The sequence below is a fragment of the Euprymna scolopes genome, chromosome 19, assembly GCF_053919585.1.
Source record: "Euprymna scolopes isolate OS-2025 chromosome 19, ASM5391958v1, whole genome shotgun sequence".
In the NCBI taxonomy this organism is placed as follows: Eukaryota; Metazoa; Mollusca; class Cephalopoda; order Sepiida; family Sepiolidae; genus Euprymna; species Euprymna scolopes.
This window is the reverse complement of record NC_136500.1, coordinates 82,121,342-82,147,184: the sequence shown is the minus strand read 5'-3', so window position 1 is coordinate 82,147,184 and position 25,843 is coordinate 82,121,342. Positions and strand designations below refer to the sequence as shown.

General features: G+C 33.8%; 1 protein-coding gene across 1 annotated transcript; it reads right to left on the bottom strand.

Moving 5' to 3' along the window:
- Positions 1-131: 131 nt before the first annotated feature.
- On the bottom strand, positions 132-25,643 carry LOC145239791 (zinc finger C4H2 domain-containing protein-like). The gene is made up of 5 exons (XM_080103290.1): positions 25,411-25,643; positions 22,037-22,208; positions 17,809-17,981; positions 4,141-4,297; positions 132-427 (listed from the first exon to the last, which is right to left on the bottom strand). The coding sequence occupies exons 1-5, from the start codon at positions 25,461-25,463 to the stop codon at positions 314-316; spliced, it is 669 nt and encodes a 222-aa protein (XP_079959416.1). The 5' UTR covers positions 25,464-25,643; the 3' UTR covers positions 132-313.
- Between the last annotated feature and the right edge of the window lie 200 nt (positions 25,644-25,843).

Sequence of the window (25,843 nt, the reverse complement as noted above, 5' to 3'; positions counted from 1 at the left end):
TATGTTTTAATGTTCATTGTATTTCATGAATGTCTTCACCTATACTTATTGGAAACGGTCAATCAACTACAAATTCCTATTTGAAACTGATCAGAAAATTTCTAGCAATTTTTTGATGAAAAAAAAAAAAATGTTTTTTAAATTTTATTTTAAAAGAATAATAATAAAAAAAAAAAAAATAAAAAAAAAGATACATTTGCTTATAGATGATAAAAAATTAAAAAATAATTGGACGGTAAAAGATGAAATGAAGACGTGAAACATGAAATTAGTAAAAAATGTTTTTAGCAAAAGTCAGCAATTTTTTTTTTTGTTATTCATCCATTTTGCGTTTAGGTTTTTTTGGGTTACGAGATCGGCTCTTAGCTTTGCATAATGGACAGATGGGGGCATTTCTGTGGATTTGTTGGTGGCAGGAGAGACAAGCCTGAAAAAAAAAAAAAAAAAAAATCTGTTTAAGTTTTCGTAAACAATTCTTGATGCTTATATATAGTATTAGTCACAAGTGAAAATCGCATTCCAAGTAGGAATTCTTTGATATACGTATGTATCATGCAAAAATAAGTATCTTCAAAAATTAGAAAAAAAAATGATCGAGTAAAAGACTAATTAAATCTTTATTAAAAACTAGCAGACTGCCCGGAATTGTCCAGTCGTAAGATAAGCTTAAATATGATATTTTAATTAATGCAGATTATTATTAATGATAAAATTTCCTATCAATTATATTATTATCTATATATTAATAGAAAATAACGTGTGTTATTTATTTTCTGTGTCACTGTCATTTAATTGTAATGGACTTCCGTTTCTTGTAATAAATAATTTTATCAAAAATTCTTCATATGTTTTGGTTCTGGTTTCAATTACAGTACTCAACTCATCTATTTTTATTTTATTTTATTTTTTTTTTTTTTAATCAATAATTTTACCAAAAATTCTTCATGAATTTTGGTTTCGGTTTTGATTATAGCAGAAGGAACTCCAGTAATCTATTTTTTTATAAATAATTTTACCAAGAATTCTTACATAAGTCTTGGTTTTAGTTTCGATTCAAGTTGATGTACCCAAGTCATGGATATATATTATTTTTGAAATCGCAACTTTATAATATATAAAAAAAATAAATAAATCAATAGAACATTAACTCTATAATAATATATATGAAATCTGCAAGAATTAAAATATCATATTTAAGCGTACTTTACAACCGGGCTACGGCGGGGTGTCCCTGCTAGTTTAGATAAATACTTTTACAGTTTTAACAAAAAGCTACAATAATATCAGAGCATCTCTATTTATACTGAACATCTACAGAGTGCCAACATCAATATATTACATATGAAAGGGTCTCCTGTGAAATTTCCACAAGTCCTTCTGGTCAAATATTATATTTATATAGTAGTGAGATGAAAACTACATATATGACTTGGGTTTCATTAGCTAGAATCAAAACCAAAACATACAACTCTCCACCTTCATTCCTTAGCCTCTGAGTCACATCCATACATATATAAATATGAATTCACTTGTTATCCCTTTTTTAAAAAATGGAATCTCCCAATCGTTGCCGACAAGATTCAAGCAAGCAAGTACGGCCAGACGGTCCAGAGTTTTGTAATTATATAGATAAAAAAAAAAAAAAAAAAAAAAAAAATCAGCCTTATACTTTTCCAATCCAATAGGAATGGAAATATTCGTAAAGCAGGGGAGATAAGTCTTTCATTTAACCAGGTAAAAATGAAACATGATTTTACTTGTAATTAAAGTTATATACTATAATTTTTTTAAAAAACTTTGGTGAAGATACTTATTTTTAATAGTTCATATATCAAAGTAGTTTTGAAATGTGATTTCCACTTGTGACAAGCACTTTTTTTTTCTTTTTTTCACGCATTTCTGGAAGAATAACTGGTGCTTATTGAATAGAAAATTAGTGTTTTAAGTGTGAGTTTTGGATTCCTTGTGGAAAAACCCTCAACTTTTACAACCTAGAATTCAATTCATGCACAAAAAATGTAATTTCCTAATATTGCAATATCACAACCTTTGATGACATACTTGAAATCTTAAAAATACAATGTTTTGGAAACTGCTTGGAGTCACAGTTCAACTTTTTAGGATTGCTTATTTTTTATGATACCAACAATTGGGAGAAAGTTTGAAGATAAAAGTTTGCTAAAAGTTTAAGAGTTTAACAATGCTTCTTTGAGATTTTTCTTTTCCCCTATACATACATAATGTCTTCCATGAGGTAATGGGGATAGGTTCCCTAGAAAGGGTAACATTTTCAAATTTTTATGGATAATTTTGAAATATCCTTTTTTAAATAGAGAAATACTAACATTTTCATACAAATTATCTTCTAAACAAAGCCATGATCAAATGAAAAGAAAATAATTTGCTGAGTGATTTTGAGTGTCTTTTTTCTTAACTTACAATTTAGAAACCATTGAAATAAAAAAATTTTAATGCAACATTGCTAATGGGAGGGAGAAAGTAGATAGAGAGAGAGCATGTAAGCCGTTACCCTCTTCCCTCTATATGAACTCTTCTTGCTTATTTCTCATCAGTATATCTCTTGCTGATAATGTTAATTTAAATTATCTTTCTTGAAAAGTAATAAACAAATATTTAAGAAATTTTGAATAATTTCTGTTTTCTATTAAATCGTTTTAATTAATTACCGTTGATATCAACAAATAATAAAAAAAAAAATAAATAAAATCAAGAAAAAATAGGACAATAAAATTACAAATAATACCAAATATTAATTTATTATGAACTGTTTAAAAAATGGTTATGCAAATTAAGCATACAAATAACTGCGTTTATGTCATATAAATACTATATGCGTAATGTTATGGACTTGGATGGCAATATAGGAGTGATAAATGGATGAGATTTCACTAGTTGTAAAAGTGGTTAATTATTTATGTGAAAAGAAATACGAGATATGCAATAATAGCGAATAAGAGGAAACCAAATACTTTGATATTTTTATATATTTTTTTCGATCAAGGAATTCATATACATACAGTATTTGCTTCCCTTCTACCACAGGAAAATGTGGCACAAGGCCGAAATGAGGAGTCAGCATACAAAAAGTAGCGTACTCTAGCAGTCCCATCAGCATTCCCTGATAGAGGCATTTCAGGTGATTGGTAATAAACTAGGATAGACCTACTAAGACTAACCAGAAGAAATACCTCAGCCAAACAGAGCATGGCCACCGTCTGTTAGACATATCCTCGACTGGTTATTAGATCAGTACAAAAGTTTTTGTCGATTTAAAATTTAATCTTGAAAATCAAAAACTGTTTTTGAAAATCTTTTTCATAAAAAAATAATGACATTTGTTCTCTATAACTTCATTCCATCTGTCAACAAGCTTATAAATGCCTAGCTTGTAAAATTCTTTAGGTTTTGATGTGAAATATGAATCTAACCTATGTTCAATCTGCTATTATGATGTTAACCTAAGACCATTTGAATAGTTTTGTAATCCTCAAAATATGTGATAATCTGAGGGAGCTAGTTCAGGAGAATATGCAGAATGAGGCAAGATTTCCCAACGAAATGTGATGACTAGCATTATTATGATGGAAGAGGACCCGCTTTCTGCTAACTAAATGTTGGTTTTGGGTCAACACGAGTGAGGATATTGAAGAAAAATATGAATAATTCTTTAATAATCCGAAAAAAAAGTTATAAATTATGGTGATATGTTTAAGTAATAATAACAAAATGAATTACAATAGTTTAAAATGCATTTTCTACAAGCCAGCAAAAACTTTTGTACTGTCCTAATGCAGTGTAACCCGGAGATAAGAGACCATAAATATAAGAAAACCGGATATAAGAGAAATTTTCTGGGGGGAATTAGAACCGGTGTTAATGTACAGTGTGACCCGGATATAAGAGAGCAGCAGCAGCGCAATTCTTATATCCGGGTTATTAATTCATATTCATACCCACACACTAACAGCTAATTTATAAGAAAGATGCTGTTTATGGTATATGTTCCCAAACCTAAAGAACCATTTAATAATGGCATTAGGCATTACCTATGTAAACATGAAAGTCAACCAAGAAGCAACATTATGCATAATATATTGTCGGAAATGACAATGTACTGACCTTCATTGGTGGTGGTTGTTGACGGAATGCTTGTCGTTCATTTTTATTGCGGGGTACTTGAATTTGTTGCGCTGCAGCAGCCGCCATTGCTAACGATTGCGGTAAAGTCGATTCCACCGTTTCAGTTTGCCATTCAACATTTTGCTTCTCAAAATATCTGAAACAAACATAGATGGAAAATTAAAAGATTTCTGCCATGTTTTTTTCTTTTTTAAAAACAAAACAAAAAAAACAAAAAACAAATATTAGATGAAAAACAGATTCGTCTATAAATATGGAAAACATTTTTTGTAAAATAAAGGGAAGTAACTGTTTACCTTAAAAATATCTTAAGAGTTACTTCCCCTCCATTTTGAGAGAGCAGATTTAAATCAACTTGCATTTGTAAAATGTTCTTATAAAAGTAATTTTTTTCATCGAAATTTATTTTCATATTTCTCTCACAACAAATGTTAATTTTTCCAATAAATACAACAGAGGTTAAACCGAAAGTCGGGTGAGGTTTCATCAATTAACTATTTACATAATTAACTTACATGGACAATCTGTGTGTGTGTGTGTGTGTGTATATATATATATATATATATATATATATATATATATATATATATATATATATATATATATATATAGGGTGTTCGTAAAGTTACTATACAGACACCCTGTAATATATTAACAGTACAGTAAGCTATTGTATTTATATATATATATATATATATCTGTATAGTAACTTTACGGACACCCTGTATCTATATTTTTATAAAGTAATAGGGTTTGTGTGTTTCTGTCTGTGTGTACAGCTCTCCATCATCAACGAAATATAAAGGAGGTAAGAGGGTAGATCTCTCCTGGTAGAGAAACATTAGAACCCATTTTAGGATGTTTATGTTATAGGAGACATAAGAATCTATGCCTAATTTCTTTATATACTAGTCTACAAACCACCCCCATATCGAATGACTTATGCTCATTTGCATATCACATTATATTAAATCTCTTTAACTAATTACCTCGACCTTATTACATATTGGAAATATTCTAATCATTTCAACTGTACTATTTACAAAATCTATTTAACATTTAATTATTTAATATATTTTCATTTAATTTTATATTCGATTTATTTCACTTTACGTATATTATCAAAACAATTCATTGGCGAGCAAAGCTTTATGTTTTGGGATTGTATTGAAAATGTAATGGAAATTTCAATTTCGTTCCGTTTTAATCTTTTATATTTTACTTGCCAATATAATTGAAAGAATACAATTCAACTATCGTAATTTTATATAAATAAACAAAAACAAATATTTTAAAATAAAACTTTATTAAAAAAGAAATAATTTTATTTTTAAATGAAAAAAATCAATTTAGTAAAATAATTGTATTAAACACCCCCAGCCTTGTCAGCAAACCTGTAAACCTATAAAAGTTAACATTTCGAATGTAAACAGTGATTTTTCGATTTTGTTAGCGCTTGCCGCAATTAAACACAATTAAAACGGAACTAACTTTATTTCCATTCTATTTTTTAAACAACCCCCAAAACATAACGCTCTCTTCCAGTTATAGCCAATTTTTTTTTAATTAAATAAAACAGGTCAAAATAAACAGATAAGCGCATTTTCTTTTACATTTTTCTTACAACCATTGTCATTTAACCAACTGCAGGATATCGTTACTTTTGTGGGGTTGTTTTGAAAATGGCACGGAGATTATAATTTCGTTCCAATTTAATCTTTCTGGTCGAGCCTATTTCGAAAGCCTGTTTATCATAGATTTGAACTACAAATAATTTATTACATTTTGATTATTACTATCTTAAGACTTAAAGCTTATATTTATTTCATTTTTCTATTTATATATTGAATTAGTTATTTCCAGTCTTATTTAAACTTAGTGCTTTCTTTAAACCGGATGAACCTTTTATAAAAATATGAGTTTAACGTAAAGAACACGAACAAGGTTTTATTCAACTGAATTTCTTCCAGTTTACTAACAAAATATATAAATTTAAAAGAGATATAAATAATAAAATAAAAAGGTTATGTAATTTAAAAGAAATACACGTACTCACAAAAGCAGAACTTTTTTTTACACATTTTTTTCTTTAAAACCATAACAATGAGACTAACAATTACCTAGATCTTAGTAATTATTTGTTTTAATAGAACTGTTTTAATTGTACTGTTTACTTAGTTAACCTAAGTTGGTATTACATTTATTTTACATTTACTTTTTTTTTTAATTATTACTTTTAGACTGTGACGTTTACACCTGGAAGTAATGAGTCACACGTAGGTCGCTTTTATTCATTCCTTTTGGTCAAGATCAAAGTGTAGTATCTGTTCCGGCAGATGCTGCACTTAAGATAATTTGTACCAGTCAATGGAGGGGAAACCCTCTATACTGGGACAATTATTATTTTTGGTAACCAGAGTGCCCCCTTTTTGCCTACTTTTAGGGGAGCTGGTTTTTACCTCACATTAAAAACGGCCTTGTGCCTAATTTGCTCAGTGGGGGAGCAAATAAATACCATCTGTTCTTCAGATGCTGCACTTCATTTTCTTGTTCTCTTTCGGTGGAGGAGAAATCCTTCACGACTGAGACAATTTTTATTTTTGTACCTTTTCTCCACGTTAAAAAACGACCCTGGTGTCTAACTCTGTCCCGTGGGGAGGCATAGTAAATAGGTACAATATAATTGTTTATAATTGTACTATTCAGAAATATTATTTATAGTTCGTCCATTTCAGTTAGTATACATTTCCTTTACGCTTAATTAATTTACAATCATTAATATCGTTAAACAATTCCGTTTAAAACCGAAATTATGCCACCCAAACGAAGTAGAAACGAAAGTGAGGAAGAAAGAATGGAAAGATTGGAAGCTAATAGACTAAGAGTTGCTGCAATTCGCTCCAATGAAAACAATTCAGATAGAGAAAGACGTCTAGAACTTAACAGGATACGTCAAAGAGAAAGGAGAGCAAGACTGTCAGATTTGGAAAGAGAAACCCAACGTGAAGCTGACAGAACTAGACATGCTGTAAGGCGGTTAAATTCATCACAAGATGAAATTCAAGAAAGGCAAAGATATGCACTGGAAAGAGAAGCAATATTACGATCGAATGAATTATATGAGGTAAGTAGACGTACACAAGGTGAGTTGAGAGTGGCTCAACGACATCAGAATGAATCGGAAACCCAACGAAGCTTTCGCCTATACCAAGGGCAACAACGAGAGGCTGCATGGAGAGAGAGTATGACTTTGCCCCAGCAATTGACAGAAAACAAGGCAGCTAGACAACGAATGACTGCTTTGAGACACCATGAAATAGAACACTGCAATAGAAAAGGATTGCTCTACAACAAAAATGACTCTCTCACTACAGCTGATATAGGAAAAATGGACAAAGTATGTCAACATTGCTCAGCTGTAAAATTTAAAGGAGAAACCCCTGGTTGTTGTTGTTCTTCTGGCAAAGTTGTGCTTGATAGCTTTCCACCACTGCCTCAGTTGCTTCAAGATTTGCTCTCCGGCAATGGTCCCATCTCTAAAGATTTTCTGCAAAGTCTACGCAGTTATAACAATTGTTTTGCAATGACATCATTTGGTCACAAAATTGCGGCAGTACATGGGTGGAATCCTTCTTTTAGAATTCGAGGCCAGGTTTGCCACCAGATTGGGAGTCTTTTACCACCTGAAGATGAAACAGCAAAGTTTATTCAAGTCTACTTCTTGGATAGTCTGGAAGAGGAACTACATAATCGGGGACGTGACAGTAGACTCAATAGAGACATTCTCCAAAGTCTGACTGAATTTTTACATGAGAACAACAGCTTTATTTGTCAGCTGAAAACAACAAAGGAGAGGATTGAAGAAGAACACTTGGTAGAACATAAAGTTGTCATAAGGGAAGACCGAAGGCCGCAAGAAGAGCATCCACGGCGATTCAATGCTCCAACAACAACGTATGAGATTGGAATATTAATGGAGAATGAACCAACAGCTAACCGGGATATTGTCTTACGTTTTAGAAATGATACATTAAAATGGATCTCCGAACTACATCCCCTCTACGATACTTTAATGTACCCGTTAATGTACCCCTATGGTTCTCCATCTTACAACATCTACATGAAGGCATCCAATGGGCGAAAAGTTACCCAACAGCAATTTTATTCGTACCATTTAATGACTCGGCCTGGAAACTATTTTCTCTGGTACCGAAGGCTATTTCAACAATGGCTGATGGATGTGTACTGCAAGATTGAAACAGAACGTTTACAGTTCCTGAGGCGTGAGCAACAGACCCTGAGAGCTGACAATTATAGCAACTTGAGAGATTCAATTCTTAGGGAGGATGGGAATCCAGAACAGTTTGGTCAACGAGTTGTACTTCCGGCAACTTATACAGGAGGCCCTCGATACATGTTTGAGCGTCAAAGTGATGCCATGGCATATGTTCGGCGAATGGGCCGAGCCGACCTCTTCATCATGTTCACAACAAATCCAAAGTGGACAGAAATTACAGAAAATTGTCTTCAAGGGCAAGACCCTCAGGATCGTCCAGATATTGTTGCCAGGGTTTTCAGGCAGAAGCTAAAAAAGTTACTTGAATTTATTAAAAAGGGAGGATTTGGCAGGTTGAGGGCTTTCCTGTACAGTATTGAATATCAAAAAAGAGGTATGCCGCATGCACACATCCTCACCTGGCAGGCCCCAGAGGACAAACTTCTACCAGAAGTATATATATATATATATATATATATATATATATACTAGCAAAGATATATATATATATATATATATATATACTAGCAAAGATACCCGTGCTTTGCACAGAGCTTTGTTGCGCACTCGGGTACCAAAATCTGTGGGCACCTTTCCAGTAAGTTGATGTTGTAAGAGCAACGATTGCATAAGGTGATTAACATTTTAACTACCTCTTGTAGTGACTGAAATTCAATCAGGAACTTCACAAAACATTTTCATCAAAAAGGAAGGTTACTTGATGTTACATAGTAAATTTTTCATTGAAGTCATTTTCAACTCTTGCTTAAATTTTATCTTGCACATTCAATACTAAAAACTTACCACAATCAGATCATGTCAGTTTTTCCTCATATCCATTTCTCGAACTTTTCACTAAAGAGCCTCAGGGTAAACTACATTTCTGCTGCTTTGATTTGGAGCCAGAATGTAGAGTTTTTCTGAACTTCCTGTCCGGCTGATGGAGACGTAGAACATACCGTGACTGAAGCAGTCTGATGTCAAGTCTACGCCAATGGTGTTAAATGTCTGACCTTGACTTTTGTTTATGCTCATTGCAAAACACACCTTCACAGGAAATTGGAGTCTCCGGAATTTAAATGGAAGTACTGAGTCCGATGGAACTAAGGGGATCCTTGGCAGTAGAACGGTTTCGCCTTTGTAGGGACCACAGGAAATGGTGGCCTCAAGTACATTGGTGTGCAATCTGGTGATAACACATCTGGTTCCGTTTGTTATTTTTGGCGGTTCCAAGGATCGAAGAATCATGATTGGCGATCCAATTTTGAGATTTAAAATGTGTGGAGGCATTCCAGATATCTCCAAAGAGTTTAAAAACTCCACAGGGTAGTGAACAGCTTCATATTCATTAGTAGCTGAATCAACTGACTTGTATTGCTTTGTGTCTCCTGGAAATTCATTCATTATTGAATTGTTCAAATGATTCACATTGCTGTTTAATGGCGAAATAATAGCCCTCTCAGCAAGCCAATCCGGTGATTTTCCATTGTTTTGCAGGTCTGGGTACACTTTGTCTTTCAGTTGCTTCTGATTACCGACACATTTACCAAGCGCAGTTGGAATCTTAATTGTGTCAGGTGAAGAAGTGATAGGAAACTGACCATTACCGATTTGGAGAAGCAATTTTGAGAAGTCTGCTGCAGCTGTGTTATCAGAGATATAGGCTCTCATATTAGTAGTCAGTCTCTTCACTATAACGTGCCTCCAGAGATAGGATTGTTTCAAACTTGCATTGACAATGTTAGCCCTTGTGCCATTTTTAACCACTGGGAGGATTTGACGGAAATCACCGCAAAATAAGGTTGGAATGCCACCCATGGGATTCTTGTTTCCTGTGATGTCTTGCAGTGTTCGGTCAATTGCTTCATAAGCACTCTTGTGCGTCATTGGGGCTTCGTCTACAATGATTGCAGAGGTGTCTCTAATTACATTTGCCAAGGCTGAGTTACCAGTAATTTTGCAAACTGGCTGATCCATTCGATGAGTATCCAAGGGTACTTTAAAAGTGCTGTGAAGAGTGCGGCCACCTTGTAGTAGAGTAGCAGCAATGCCACTGAATGCTGTTGCAAGCACAATCTTTCTCATGGATCTAATCTTTGCAAGGATCAAATTGATTACAAAAGTCTTGCCCGTACCACCTGCAGCATCAAGAAACATCATGTTTTTGTTCATTTCACCTTGTGCTTCCAACATTGCCATGAATGAATTGTAAACTTCTCTTTGAGAATCGGTCAGTTTTTCTTGCATATTTTCTGCTTGTAGGGAAGTTCTTCAAGATTATAAGTAACTTCACGTTGATACTCTCTCGCGAGTCTTTCATCTCTCCCTTGCATTGGTGCAGGTAATCCATAGCTTGCCAATGGTTGACCGCACATAAGGAGAACTTTTTCTTCAATTAGACAAAGAGTTTTATTGTAGATGTCCTCATTAAAATCTGCTTCTGGATTGTTAACTTCTTGCCTGTATCTGTGAAGAATGTCTTCAGATATTACATCACGAAAAGCCATCCAGATCTCAAGAGGATTTCTTGGCTCACAGGCTGTTAAAATTATCACAAATAGGCTTCGCAAATTTGAAGGTGATTGAGTGGCACTTGCCTCTCCTACTGCTTGATGCAAGTGATGGTCATTTTCTAGAAGGCCTCGAGCAAGGCATGCTGCTCTGTATGTTTCAAACACCTGACCATTGTATGCTCGCAAATTTTGAAATGAAGTTGGACCAGCAACCTCATTGAGCAACAGGCGTAAGAAATAACACTCCCCTGCTTTTGGACTAATCGTGTAGATTCTCCCAATGCATGGTGCCTTCCATACATCATCATTTTCAGTACCTTCAACTTGTACCCCACGCATTCTTCTCATCTATTTCTTTGTCGATTTGTTCCAAGTGTAAAACTCAGGGACTTCTACGTATTTGAGACCCCTTGCAAAGTCATCCTCATGGCAGAGTTGAAAAAATGCTGTCAAAGTTGTGGCAGGCGGTGGACCTTGGGCTCGTTCCAGAGCAGTATCAGCTGAGAACATGACACGCTGCCCATTTTCAAGATGAACAGAAAGTTGTACAATTGGGGGGAAATGTTCATGGATGGGATGTTCCAATATCCTCCAGGCTGCCTCTGAACTGCCGACATACCTTGCATTCTGGAACTGCTGGATCTCATCCACAATGTGACTTTGTACTTGGCCTTGTTGGTTAGCTGCTCCATCAGTTCTTTGTAGTTCAAACACTGCTTGATCACATCCTTTATTCACGTATTTGAGGACATATTTGATGCTTTGGATCGAGCTGCAAATTTCTACGTTAATGTGAGCGTTGAACTGCTGAAGGAGGACCTTGTTGTACGGAACAATCCACTGGTTTGTTATTTCTTGATTAACATACCGACCATTTCTCTTCATCCTTATTGTACCAGTCTGGCCTCCATCTTCTGGTTTTCTTCGCCTGTACTTGGGGTAAGAGTCTTGGCCTTGCTTGGTACACTGAAGAAATTCTTTTGGGTATTTTTTGGAACATTTGTTGTCAATCATACATGGACAATTTGGATTAAATGGTCCACAAGGTCCATGCACCATATGTGCCATCACTTTAGCATGAAGATCAGGATCTTCCTCTTTGTCAGGGATCTCTGCAGATATGCAGAGATCCATTTTTTCTGGTAGAAGTTTGTCCTCTGGGGCCTGCCAGGTGAGGATGTGTGCATGCGGCATACCTCTTTTTTGATATTCAATACTGTACAGGAAAGCCCTCAACCTGCCAAATCCTCCCTTTTTAATAAATTCAAGTAACTTTTTTAGCTTCTGCCTGAAAACCCTGGCAACAATATCTGGACGATCCTGAGGGTCTTGCCCTTGAAGACAATTTTCTGTAATTTCTGTCCACTTTGGATTTGTTGTGAACATGATGAAGAGGTCGGCTCGGCCCATTCGCCGAACATATGCCATGGCATCACTTTGACGCTCAAACATGTATCGAGGGCCTCCTGTATAAGTTGCCGGAAGTACAACTCGTTGACCAAACTGTTCTGGATTCCCATCCTCCCTAAGAATTGAATCTCTCAAGTTGCTATAATTGTCAGCTCTCAGGGTCTGTTGCTCACGCCTCAGGAACTGTAAACGTTCTGTTTCAATCTTGCAGTACACATCCATCAGCCATTGTTGAAATAGCCTTCGGTACCAGAGAAAATAGTTTCCAGGCCGAGTCATTAAATGGTACGAATAAAATTGCTGTTGGGTAACTTTTCGCCCATTGGATGCCTTCATGTAGATGTTGTAAGATGGAGAACCATAGGGGTACATTAACGGGTACATTAAAGTATCGTAGAGGGGATGTAGTTCGGAGATCCATTTTAATGTATCATTTCTAAAACGTAAGACAATATCCCGGTTAGCTGTTGGTTCATTCTCCATTAATATTCCAATCTCATACGTTGTTGTTGGAGCATTGAATCGCCGTGGATGCTCTTCTTGCGGCCTTCGGTCTTCCCTTATGACAACTTTATGTTCTACCAAGTGTTCTTCTTCAATCCTCTCCTTTGTTGTTTTCAGCTGACAAATAAAGCTGTTGTTCTCATGTAAAAATTCAGTCAGACTTTGGAGAATGTCTCTATTGAGTCTACTGTCACGTCCCCGATTATGTAGTTCCTCTTCCAGACTATCCAAGAAGTAGACTTGAATAAACTTTGCTGTTTCATCTTCAGGTGGTAAAAGACTCCCAATCTGGTGGCAAACCTGGCCTCGAATTCTAAAAGAAGGATTCCACCCATGTACTGCCGCAATTTTGTGACCAAATGATGTCATTGCAAAACAATTGTTATAACTGCGTAGACTTTGCAGAAAATCTTTAGAGATGGGACCATTGCCGGAGAGCAAATCTTGAAGCAACTGAGGCAGTGGTGGAAAGCTATCAAGCACAACTTTGCCAGAAGAACAACAACAACCAGGGGTTTCTCCTTTAAATTTTACAGCTGAGCAATGTTGACATACTTTGTCCATTTTTCCTATATCAGCTGTAGTGAGAGAGTCATTTTTGTTGTAGAGCAATCCTTTTCTATTGCAGTGTTCTATTTCATGGTGTCTCAAAGCAGTCATTCGTTGTCTAGCTGCCTTGTTTTCTGTCAATTGCTGGGGCAAAGTCATACTCTCTCTCCATGCAGCCTCTCGTTGTTGCCCTTGGTATAGGCGAAAGCTTCGTTGGGTTTCCGATTCATTCTGATGTCGTTGAGCCACTCTCAACTCACCTTGTGTACGTCTACTTACCTCATATAATTCATTCGATCGTAATATTGCTTCTCTTTCCAGTGCATATCTTTGCCTTTCTTGAATTTCATCTTGTGATGAATTTAACCGCCTTACAGCATGTCTAGTTCTGTCAGCTTCACGTTGGGTTTCTCTTTCCAAATCTGACAGTCTTGCTCTCCTTTCTCTTTGACGTATCCTGTTAAGTTCTAGACGTCTTTCTCTATCTGAATTGTTTTCATTGGAGCGAATTGCAGCAACTCTTAGTCTATTAGCTTCCAATCTTTCCATTCTTTCTTCCTCACTTTCGTTTCTACTTCGTTTGGGTGGCATAATTTCGGTTTTAAACGGAATTGTTTAACGATATTAATGATTGTAAATTAATTAAGCGTAAAGGAAATGTATACTAACTGAAATGGACGAACTATAAATAATATTTCTGAATAGTACAATTATAAACAATTATATTGTACCTATTTACTATGCCTCCCCACGGGACAGAGTTAGACACCAGGGTCGTTTTTTAACGTGGAGAAAAGGTACAAAAATAAAAATTGTCTCAGTCGTGAAGGATTTCTCCTCCACCGAAAGAGAACAAGAAAATGAAGTGCAGCATCTGAAGAACAGATGGTATTTATTTGCTCCCCCACTGAGCAAATTAGGCACAAGGCCGTTTTTAATGTGAGGTAAAAACCAGCTCCCCTAAAAGTAGGCAAAAAGGGGGCACTCTGGTTACCAAAAATAATAATTGTCCCAGTATAGAGGGTTTCCCCTCCATTGACTGGTACAAATTATCTTAAGTGCAGCATCTGCCGGAACAGATACTACACTTTGATCTTGACCAAAAGGAATGAATAAAAGCGACCTACGTGTGACTCATTACTTCCGGGTGTAAACGTCACAGTCTAAAAGTAATAATTAAAAAAAAAAGTAAATGTAAAATAAATGTAATACCAACTTAGGTTAACTAAGTAAACAGTACAATTAAAACAGTTCTATTAAAACAAATAATTACTAAGATCTAGGTAATTGTTAGTCTCATTGTTATGGTTTTAAAGAAAAAAATGTGTAAAAAAAAGTTCTGCTTTTGTGAGTACGTGTATTTCTTTTAAATTACATAACCTTTTTATTTTATTATTTATATCTCTTTTAAATTTATATATTTTGTTAGTAAACTGGAAGAAATTCAGTTGAATAAAACCTTGTTCGTGTTCTTTACGTTAAACTCATATTTTTATAAAAGGTTCATCCGGTTTAAAGAAAGCACTAAGTTTAAATAAGACTGGAAATAACTAATTCAATATATAAATAGAAAAATGAAATAAATATAAGCTTTAAGTCTTAAGATAGTAATAATCAAAATGTAATAAATTATTTGTAGTTCAAATCTATGATAAACAGGCTTTCGAAATAGGCTCGACCAGAAAGATTAAATTGGAACGAAATTATAATCTCCGTGCCATTTTCAAAACAACCCCACAAAAGTAACGATATCCTGCAGTTGGTTAAATGACAATGGTTGTAAGAAAAATGTAAAAGAAAATGCGCTTATCTGTTTATTTTGACCTGTTTTATTTAATTAAAAAAAAATTGGCTATAACTGGAAGAGAGCGTTATGTTTTGGGGGTTGTTTAAAAAATAGAATGGAAATAAAGTTAGTTCCGTTTTAATTGTGTTTAATTGCGGCAAGCGCTAACAAAATCGAAAAATCACTGTTTACATTCGAAATGTTAACTTTTATAGGTTTACAGGTTTGCTGACAAGGCTGGGGGTGTTTAATACAATTATTTTACTAAATTGATTTTTTTCATTTAAAAATAAAATTATTTCTTTTTTAATAAAGTTTTATTTTAAAATATTTGTTTTTGTTTATTTATATAAAATTACGATAGTTGAATTGTATTCTTTCAATTATATTGGCAAGTAAAATATAAAAGATTAAAACGGAACGAAATTGAAATTTCCATTACATTTTCAATACAATCCCAAAACATAAAGCTTTGCTCGCCAATGAATTGTTTTGATAATATACGTAAAGTGAAATAAATCGAATATAAAATTAAATGAAAATATATTAAATAATTAAATGTTAAATAGATTTTGTAAATAGTACAGTTGAAATGATTAGAATATTTCCAATATGTAATAAGGTCGAGGTAATTAGTTAAAGAGATTTAATATAATGTGATATGCAAATGAGCATAAGTCATTCGATATGGGGGTGGTTTGTAGACTAGTATATAAAGAAATTAGGCATAGATTCTTATGTCTCCTATAACATAAACATCCTAAAATGGGTTCTAATGTTTCTCTACCAGGAGAGATCTACCCTCTTACCTCCTTTATATTTCGTTGATGATGGAGAGCTGTACACACAGACAGAAACACACAAACCCTATTACTTTATAAAAATATAGATATATATATATATTACACACTGTAAAATTAAATTTTAGTTACCACAAAAAATCAGTTAATAATCACAATTTTTTTTTTAATTTATTTTTTAGATATGGGCACATGTTTCAATGTGCAAATGCTACCATCACACAATGAAACATATATACTCTCAAGATTATATATATATAAAAACAAAAATCTACCTGCCATTCAACAACTATTAATCTATTGCTAAATATTCCATTTAAATGTATAACTTACAGCACAGCTCTTTGCTAACAGAACCACCATGCAAAATTGTAGTCCAATCTGAGAAATAAAATTTTTATAGCAACCAAGATTTTTTTTATGAAAAATATCTTTCTTATTAATTACTAGCATTTCAGCCCGGCGTTGCCCGGGTGTTTGGATGTGTATGTTGAGCAAAAAAAATAAGTGGTAGTAGGAGGCAGGGCTGAACCCATACCTCGAAGGAGGAAAAGAATGGGAAAAATGCCTGACGTCTTTGCTGTTACGACCATCACCAAACCGGAAGTGATGTAGTTTTAATTAAGGCTAGACAATCGAAAGGAGAGGATGACTTTCAAAAATATCGTCGAAAAAAGCGACCCCCCCCTCTAGAAAAGTTCCCAGTTTAAGGTGAAGATATTAAAATTTTTAGCCAATTTTTCGATATTTGTCGTCTGAAAGGTCGAACTTCAAAACAAAAAAAGTCTGTCGCCTCTGTCAATAGTTTTAGGCAGACATGCAAACATGCATACATTTATATATTGGTAACTAAAAACTTTCCACCCAAACCAATTAAAAGCTTGTCCTATCTCTGAATACCCTTTATGTAAAATTTTAAATGTTTAGACCAGAAATTGTCTGAGTAATTTGGTAGAGACTGCAGAGGTCAAATTTTTTTTTAATTTTGACCCCTATTATAACCCCCTTAACATTTATTGTTTTCAGCTCAAATCAAGTTATTAAGTTAAATCCATGTTCAAGGAACCTATATCTAAAATTTCAAGTGTTTATACCCAAAATTGGCGGAGGAGTTTGGTAGAGTTCTCAAAGGTCAAATCATTGAACTTTGACCCCTTAACAGATGAATTTCTGGCTGAAAACTGATCAAAGCTTTTCCCAAATCTCAGTACCCTGTATATTAAATTTCGAGTCTGTAGACTTAAAATTGAAGAGTTATTGCGTAGAGAAATGTACACACACAGACACGTTCACCTTTATAGATATATAGATTGATTCTATAAAAAAAAAAAAAATTAATACAAATTTAGGGATAATTCTCTGAAATTCACATATGGTATCTACTTTTATGGTCTCATTACAATACTTTTTTGGAGAGCCAAATATGTTAGAGCTAAGGTCACAGAAAAATGGAGAAAAAAATACATTTTGACATAAATTTGAGAATACTTCATACAACATGCAGAAGTAAGGCTCAGATAAGACTTTGGCCCATCCTTGCATTGTCAAAAATTGGAGTTTTATTTTTGTAACACAATGGATAACCTTATATATCGGATAGTGATTACATCAGCTAGTTAATCTTGAGAAGAGTCACACTAAGTACAGTAAAATTTCAAAGAGTTCCCATGAAGGAGATAGAAAGAGATTTTACTTTGGAAATATTTTATACAATATGAAAAAGTAGGCCCAGATAAAACTTTGACTTATTACATTATCGGGCAGAATAATTCAATTTCAGGACCGATTAATGTTTTGGATTTTACTTACTCTGGAGTGAGTTTTTCTTCTTCTTCTTGAAGATCAGGTAATTTGATTAATCCAATCATGTGCCTGAGGTTATCCACATCATTTTTCAACGGACGATATTCTTCATATAAATGTTTAGTTGCTTCTAAAGCTTTGTTCCTCTCATCTTCTGCTTGCTTTATTGTTGTTTCCATCTAAAAACAAAAAACATTTTACTTTTACCAAAACTATAAAAAAAAATGTGAATGGATTAATGGATTATATATACAGTCCTGGTCAAAATCATAAGACCACTTAAGAAAGTAAGCGTTTACGCATATTATCAAATTTTTAATCAAACAAATGGTTGAAACCATTGCCAAAAGGGAAAATATGATGGAAAAAAAAATGAAATCTGCTTCATTCGAAACCTTAACCCTGATCTAATAATTATTTTTTTAAAAAACAAACATTTTCACCTTTCTAAGTAAATAAAAAAAATGAGCTTTGAGGCGGAGCCAATATTAACCGTATGTATCGCTTGAAAAAACAACAATAACAAAATCTAAATTTATAAGCGATAAAAATAAACAGTATAATTAATCTAGGGATTATGGCCTAACGGTTAAGGCACCGGACTGTGGTAAACATGGTCTGAGGTTCGATCCCTAGAAAGAGTTGAACTACGCTGACGAGAGGTAATGACCTCGAAACACGCGTGTACGTAGATTACTGTTTTAAAAATAATAAAATAAATAAATATATATATATATATAAAATGAATACGTATTATATGTTTGAAGCCAAAACAACGTATTATTACAAAATAAACAGACATTTATTTTGTTTGAAATTTATATTGAAATTTATAAATATATTTTGAAGGAAACCATCTTCAGTATGTCTTTCTTTCTTAATTTTTTGCCATGTTGTTGCTGGGGCAGAGAATAAGCAAGTATAAGTCTGTTTGCTGTTTATACGGTAGTTTTTTAAATCTCAGAATGATGCGTTTGGTCAATATATTTATGAATTTCAAACAAAATAAATGTCTGTTTATTTTGTAATAATGCGTTGTTTTGGCTTCAAACGTATATAATATGTATTCATTTTATTTAAACTCAACCAGCGCTTCTAAGGAACAAAAATCTTAACATATATATATATAATTATTACTATAATAATTTTTTAAAATACCTATAGACACTAGGGTTTCATTCTTTTGGGAATCATCAGTGCAGGGAGTTGCGATTACAGCTGGTTACAAATCCATCTCTGCCTCCATTAACAAGGAACAAACCACATGGCCAACATTAACCGTGAGAAATACAGTTGAAATTTAAATATTTATTAAATGTCGAGACATCCGTCCAGAGTGATTTAATGATTACAACATCATAATCTGCGCATACACAAATCATTTATTTGTTTATTTTTGCTCGCAATACTTTTGAACGAATTCATTTATTTATAGAAAAGAGCATTTTTACCTTAATGCTAATTGGGAATAATTTCCCCCTCATCAATGTGATGCCTTCAGATGAGGAATGGCATATATATCCTTTTCAATTCAATTATCCATGGACATGTGTTTTTCTGTTTATGATTTTCTCAGCATGGCTAAGATTCAGAACCGGGATCCCAGAGTCTGAAACCTGAAGCTCTATCACTGAGTTAGCTCAGTGGTAGAGCTTCAGGTTTCAGACACATTTCAGAATGAAATAGATGGTAGAAAGAAGAGGTGGAGGGATAAGGGGATGGGACAGGAAGCTTTAAAACTTGGGAGGCAAACTTTCTTGTATAAAATTCTATCAACTTTTTATTATTTATTTCTTTTATTACTTCAGGAGATATTTATCTGTGTCGGCAGTATGAACTTTGGAGACAGAATTAGGTATCAGTTTGGCCACGTACCGGAACTCTTGACCAATAACCTCATCTCTTTAACCTCGACCTTCTTGCAGTAATACCAACAAACCTACCATACATATATGACCATCAGGTAGACCTTAGGTTACTCAGAGTTGAATAAAGAACTATATCCGCTAGCCGAGAATACAATATTACCATCTTAGTATTTCATTTTAAATTTTATGATATTCAATTTTGTGAGCGGTGCTTATGGGGAAGGGGTGAATATAAATACAATGATATTTAGCAAAACAATTTTCACTAAATTTATAGTTGTAATCTCCCTCACTCCATGTCCTTGATGCACATCTGGTATTTTCCAAGAATGTGTGGCATATATGTAAAGAAGTTGGTAGCAGTTTAGTCCCTCTCCCTCTCTCACTCATACACCAAGCCCCATATCACAATTTCTATTCTTACTTTTTGAAGTTCTATAATTTTCAAGTTAGAAATCAAATCAAATAAAGCAAAAAGTCACCTCGAGTCAAGTGTTCGATAATGATGAATGAGAACTCAGATGTGAACGCGTATATTTGGATGGCAGTTATTGAATTTGTTGAGAAGTTTTGTTACCTTGGTGATGTCAGTGTAACAGATGCTACTGTGATTGTAAGAATTAAAGTGGGTGAAGTAAATTCAGTGAACTTCTGACATTACAAACCAGCAGAGCGTTACCACTATCGACAAAGACAAGAGTCTATCAGGCATGTGTATGCAGTGTGATGATGTATTGAAATAAAACCTGGCCATCACTCCTACAGGAAGAGGTGTTTATCTTAAATAAATTTGCTGTAAATGTAAAAAAAAAAATAAATAAATAAAAGGAAAACTAAGATACAGCCCAGAGAAAATAATGAAGTTATTGTTGTTCTATTTAATTTCTTCCATTATTACAACCACAAACAGAAAAAGAGAAGATCAGCATATCTACTTGACCACTATAGTTACAACATACCAACATGTGTACAATAGAGAAAAAAAATTACAAAGAGTTACAAGGATATCGAGCATGTTATAGGTAGAAGTATGCATGTGTGAAGGGGAGGTAACATACCAGTACTAATAATTACCGAAACGGCATTCACTCTAGGCATGTTGAACCAGCTTCCTCCAAAGGAGCAAGTTTCATGGGAATATGAAATTCACAAGTGGTCCAAGTCTGGATCATACATGTGAGATGGCTACGTTAAGTTTTTGCAGATCTTACAAGGTGGTGTTGACATTTTCCTACATACAGCGCCTGATATTCCCAAATAGTCACCCATGTCAACAAGATGACGCCAGCCAGTTGCATACAACAGCAAAGAAGAATTGGTCGAGTGTAACATTGCAAAAGGATATCAGGCATGTCGTAGGTATACGTAATTGTGTCACGTGAGTGTGCAACATACTAACGCTAATAATTACTGAAGAGAGTTGAATAATTTAATATTCCCGTGAAACTTCCTGCTCTGCAGATATCAAAGTTAGAAGTGGTCACATTTGCATGTATATCTCCATCAGTGGAAATGACGTTAGGTTTTTTTTACCATTCTTGCAGGGAGGTGTCAACATCCGCTCACATACAGCACCTGGTATTTTCAAATGATCACGCATTTGGTACTGACCAGGCTTAATGTTGCTTAACTTTGGTGATCTAATAAGAACCGGTGTGTCAACATGTACTAATAACACTTATAGGCTCTAAACCTACTGGTTAAAATTTCAAATTTGTCATGAAGAACCATTGGAATACTAAATCTAATATATAGAAGTCTGTCTGTCTGTCTGTCTGTCTTCATATTTTTAAATTATTTCTTCAGAAACTAAAAATCACAAAGTGGCGCTAGGAGCCTCAAATGATTGGATTTTTTATGGACTGTTTTTTTTTTTATGGGTTTTTAGCTGGTTAAAATAGTTTTTAAGGGGTCAAAAAATGGGTCAGAATTTAAAAAAAATCATTATACATTTTGTATATTTATATTAATACATATTTAATCAGTTCATATGCAATTCATGTTGGTACAGCGGTAACGTCACCAGCGTTGAAAGCTACAGTTTTGCTTTCAGTTTCAATTCTAGCTGATGGTGCCCAAATACTTTTTTTTTTAATTTACTTTTGAAATCATAACTATAATAATATATATGAAATCTGGACAAATTAAAATATCATATTTAAGCGTATTTTACGATCTGGCAAAGTTGCCCCTCCTCCTAGTTTAATAAAAATTGGAATACCAATTTAAAAAACAAAAAAAAAAAAAAAAAAAAAAATCAACCAAATAAATGACTTTTTGTCCAATTTTGATTAAAATTTAATTTAAAAAAATCTTTTTTAATTCCAGTGGTTGAAATCAGAAAACAGAATATTATAAATAAATACCAGATTAATATCAGCATGGATGAGACGGAGTTCTTCGACATGAGCCATTTTCTCCTGCAGCAGAAGTTCCATCTCTTGTTTGTATTCCTCCAAGCAATGTTCCTCGTTTTCAGTCACCTCAAATTCCTGCTTAAGGCGACTTTTCACCTTTTCTAGTTGGAGAGTTTTCGCCCTGTGAAAGAAAGTATGTTTTAATATACAGGGTGTCTCAATAAAATGTATACACTCTTTAAATGACCATAAAACCAACATTTAACATCAGAAAGAAAAGTTTCATACATCAAAATACTGTGAACAAACATAGAAACCAGCTAATTATCATAAGTGTTCAAATTCTTGGCTACTGTGCTTCATGAGCAGCTGAGAACGCTAACTGATTGAATGAAAGACGTTCCTAATCAGTTTAATTGGTATGTTGAAACATCTTCTTTCAGTGGTTGCTTTCAACTCATTCATTGTGGTCTGTTTTGTGGTGGGAACCCTGTGTTTAATATGCCTGCCACCCCCGTTCCAAAAAAGAGAAAACTCAAGGGAAGCGGGTCAAATCCGGTGAGCGTGGACAGTACTCGATACTTCCTCTTCGTGCTAAGTATCTGTTTCGCAGGTGACTATCAAGATATGTTCTTACGTCATGATGATAGTGGGGAAGTGCTCCATCCTGCTGGAAGTTCCATTCGTCATTCCTAAACATCTCTTGGGAACGTGGTATAGCGTATTTATGTGGCAAGTTGGAATAATTCAAAGAGTGTATACATTTTATTGAGACACCCTGTAGTAAATAAATAAATGGCAATTAGTTTGCTTGGAAGACGTGCTTTCAAAAGTGCTACTTTATGTTTTTAGACACATTCACACAACTGTTCATCCATCCGTGCTTAAATTTAAAAATATTGAATAAACTGTTTTAAAAACACAACATTATCATTATTATTTTTAAATTTTTTTAGGGGCATAGACCATCTACAACTTTGTAGATGCTTTTGTAGCAAGGAGTTCTTTTTTTTGGGGTGGGGGGAATGCTAACCCCATGCCCAACCTTCTAAGAAGATATATACAGCGCCTAGCCTTCCCAAATGGCCACCCATCTGGTACTGGCCAGGCTCAACGTTGCTTAACTTCAGTGATCTTGTGAGAAGAAGCGGTGAGTCAACGTGATTGTGCTGTACTCGCGTATTAGTCTACTAGGCAAATTATTCCTCGTAATATATAATAATCAATAGAGGTTTGATTCTATAATAAGACATACGCAATCTGCATACATTAACATATCATGTTTAAGCGTATTGTACGACTGGGCAACGCCGGGCGTCCAGCTAGTATCTAATAACCAAAAGTTTTGTTTATCTTCATGCATGGCAATACATGTAGGTACACCATAAAGTTTTTTCTTTGTTTGTTTTCCTAAATAAATACAAGTCTAAATAAGTTGTAGCAAGATATTTTTGAACAGCCATTATTAGAAAGTGTGTGACATTTTGTTTCTTTCCTTTTTTACGAAATTTTTAATTTTATTTTAATTCAATACATGTTTACATAATTTTTAATTTTTTTTTAATTCAATACATGTTTACATAATTAATGTTTTATTTTGTGTTATTGTCTTACTTCAGTGTGTTTTTACCTAAAAGTTACGCGAAACTTTGACAACTTAGGGTTTACTCGATTTGCTTCCCCCTTAAATGAGTTTTCCAAAATTGAAAAAAAAAAAAAAGTCCACCAGTAAAGCACAAGTGTCAAAAGCAACTTGAATTTAAGATAGTTTAGTGCTTGTTCAAAAAGAAGGCGACAGATCGATTTTTAAACTATGTCTTTTAAGAAAAAAAAAAACAATCTTTCTTAATTGTCATGCTTAAAGTAGTAATATATCAAAGAAAATTACAAAAATTCAGAGTAGAAAGTTATTTACAGTTAAAAGTAATTTTTCGGAAAATTTGGTAAAATTGCATTTTTCTTAGATGTTATAAAGTAGACGGTGACAAGTACGTAATGTTGTTCTTGCTTAAAAAGGACATATTGAAAAAAAAAATAAAATAAAAAAAAAGGTACTAGTGCAATGCAGTGGCTGCAGTGCACTTATTGATCCGTGCTGAAATAATAACGTTATTATTTAAAAAGCCATTCTTAACATGGGGAAGGGAGGGTGTTTTGTACCTATTCTATACTTTAACCTTACAATTGAATAAAAAAAAACATAACTTTAATTAAACTTGGAAATACGATTTAAAAAAATAGTGCGGATCAGTAAGTGCAAAGTGCACTAGCACAAAAAAAAAAATCGATATGCCGACTCTCTTTGTATAAGCACTGGTAGTTTGAGGGTAAAGAAAGAAAAAAAAGTTCGGTCAATTTCTGGAGAAGCACCGAAAATTCAATATCACCTAATTCAAAACTAAAATTGAGAAAGTGAAACATGTAAGCATTTCTTTTTCCTTTATCCCCCCCTCCCCACTCTCGTAAGTGGGGGAAAAAAAAAATCAATAATGCAGTGCACAACAATCGATTTGGCTGACGATAAGGGCGACGATCCTAACAACGACTACACGGCACAAAGAAAAAAAATGACAGCATGGTTGAGTTCCGATAAGAGAAAGAAAAGAAGTCAGAATTTTCATTTTCTCTTATATTATAAATTATGGCTTTCTTTAATTATCACGCGTTTACAAGTATCCGTTTATTATTTTGCAATTAATAAATAAAAATACTGTTTGCAATTTTTCTCCATAAAGCTATGAAAAAGAAACAAGTACCGCCTATCAAGATTGGTTTTATCAAGACAAAAACACACATATATGGAAAGAAAACAATTTAACACAATTTTTACCATTAACCCTAAGTCTAAGTGGCAAACCACCACACGTAACCCGTCCGACCGCATAGAAAAAGTAGATTTTCCCCCTCCACAATAAGAAGAATAGTAAAAGAAAAGAATGCACAGGATTTATCATGCATAGAACAAAAAGTAAAGAAAAGTTGGCTAACTGCCCTAAAACGCTAAAATTGTTGGAAAATGGGAAGGAGGTCATTTTACGTTAAATTTATGTAAGATACAATAAGATTTGCCACTCTAAATCGTAAAGTAATTGTTTTGCTTTATTTTCTTTCCGACAAGTTTTTCGGGATGTTCACACGTAATCGCCTAAGAAAGTAGAATCGCATTTTCTGGAGAGGAAAGGACGATTCACAGATTTAACTCTACAACGATACAAAATAAAATAAATAAATAAATATCACGAAAAAAAAAATGTACAAAGAGAAAAACGACAGAAAGTCCGAAAAAAAAAACAAAAACAAAAAAAAAAACGATGGCTAGTAGTGGTTTAAGGCGAAAAAAAAAAACATGTTAAATAATTTGATATAAACAAATATATATATACCTTAATTCCTTCAGATTCTCCAACTTATTAAGAATTTCCATTTCGTCCGCCATCGATAGATTTTCTACTGTAAAATATTGTTTTATAATAAATAGTTGCGGGCGTGAGAAATTCCTCTATTTATCGATAAAAGTTCCCCCTTCCTTTCAGGTTTGAATGAATGCGAATATGAGAAACAATAAAAACGGGCTTTTATTTATTTATTTTACTCAGTTTGGGACTTCAGCTAAAACAGATCAACACCAGAAGAGTGATTGGTAAAAGGGGAGATAACTACGCTGGTTCCTTACAGCATGTCTAGATCAAGTAGTAGATACATCCTCGACATTCAGTCTGGCAGAGACTGGATTATTTTTGAGTAAGTGATGACCTTGCATCTATCAAGATGAGGTATGGTTCTTTGAGGCTCACCCTCCCAAGCTTTACCTTCTTT

Excerpts from the sequence above, each read along its gene's own strand:
- LOC145239791 (XM_080103290.1), bottom strand. The coding sequence starts at position 25,463 with ATGGCGGACGAAATGGAAATTCTTAATAAGTTGGAGAATCTGAAGGAA. Across the intron at positions 17,982-22,036 it reads TCCATGCTGATATTAATCTG|ATGGAAACAACAATAAAGCA; the intron begins GTATTTATTTAT and ends TTTTGTTTTTAG. Across the intron at positions 4,298-17,808 it reads GAAGAAAAACTCACTCCAGA|ATATTTTGAGAAGCAAAATG; the intron begins GTAAGTAAAATC and ends TGTTTGTTTCAG.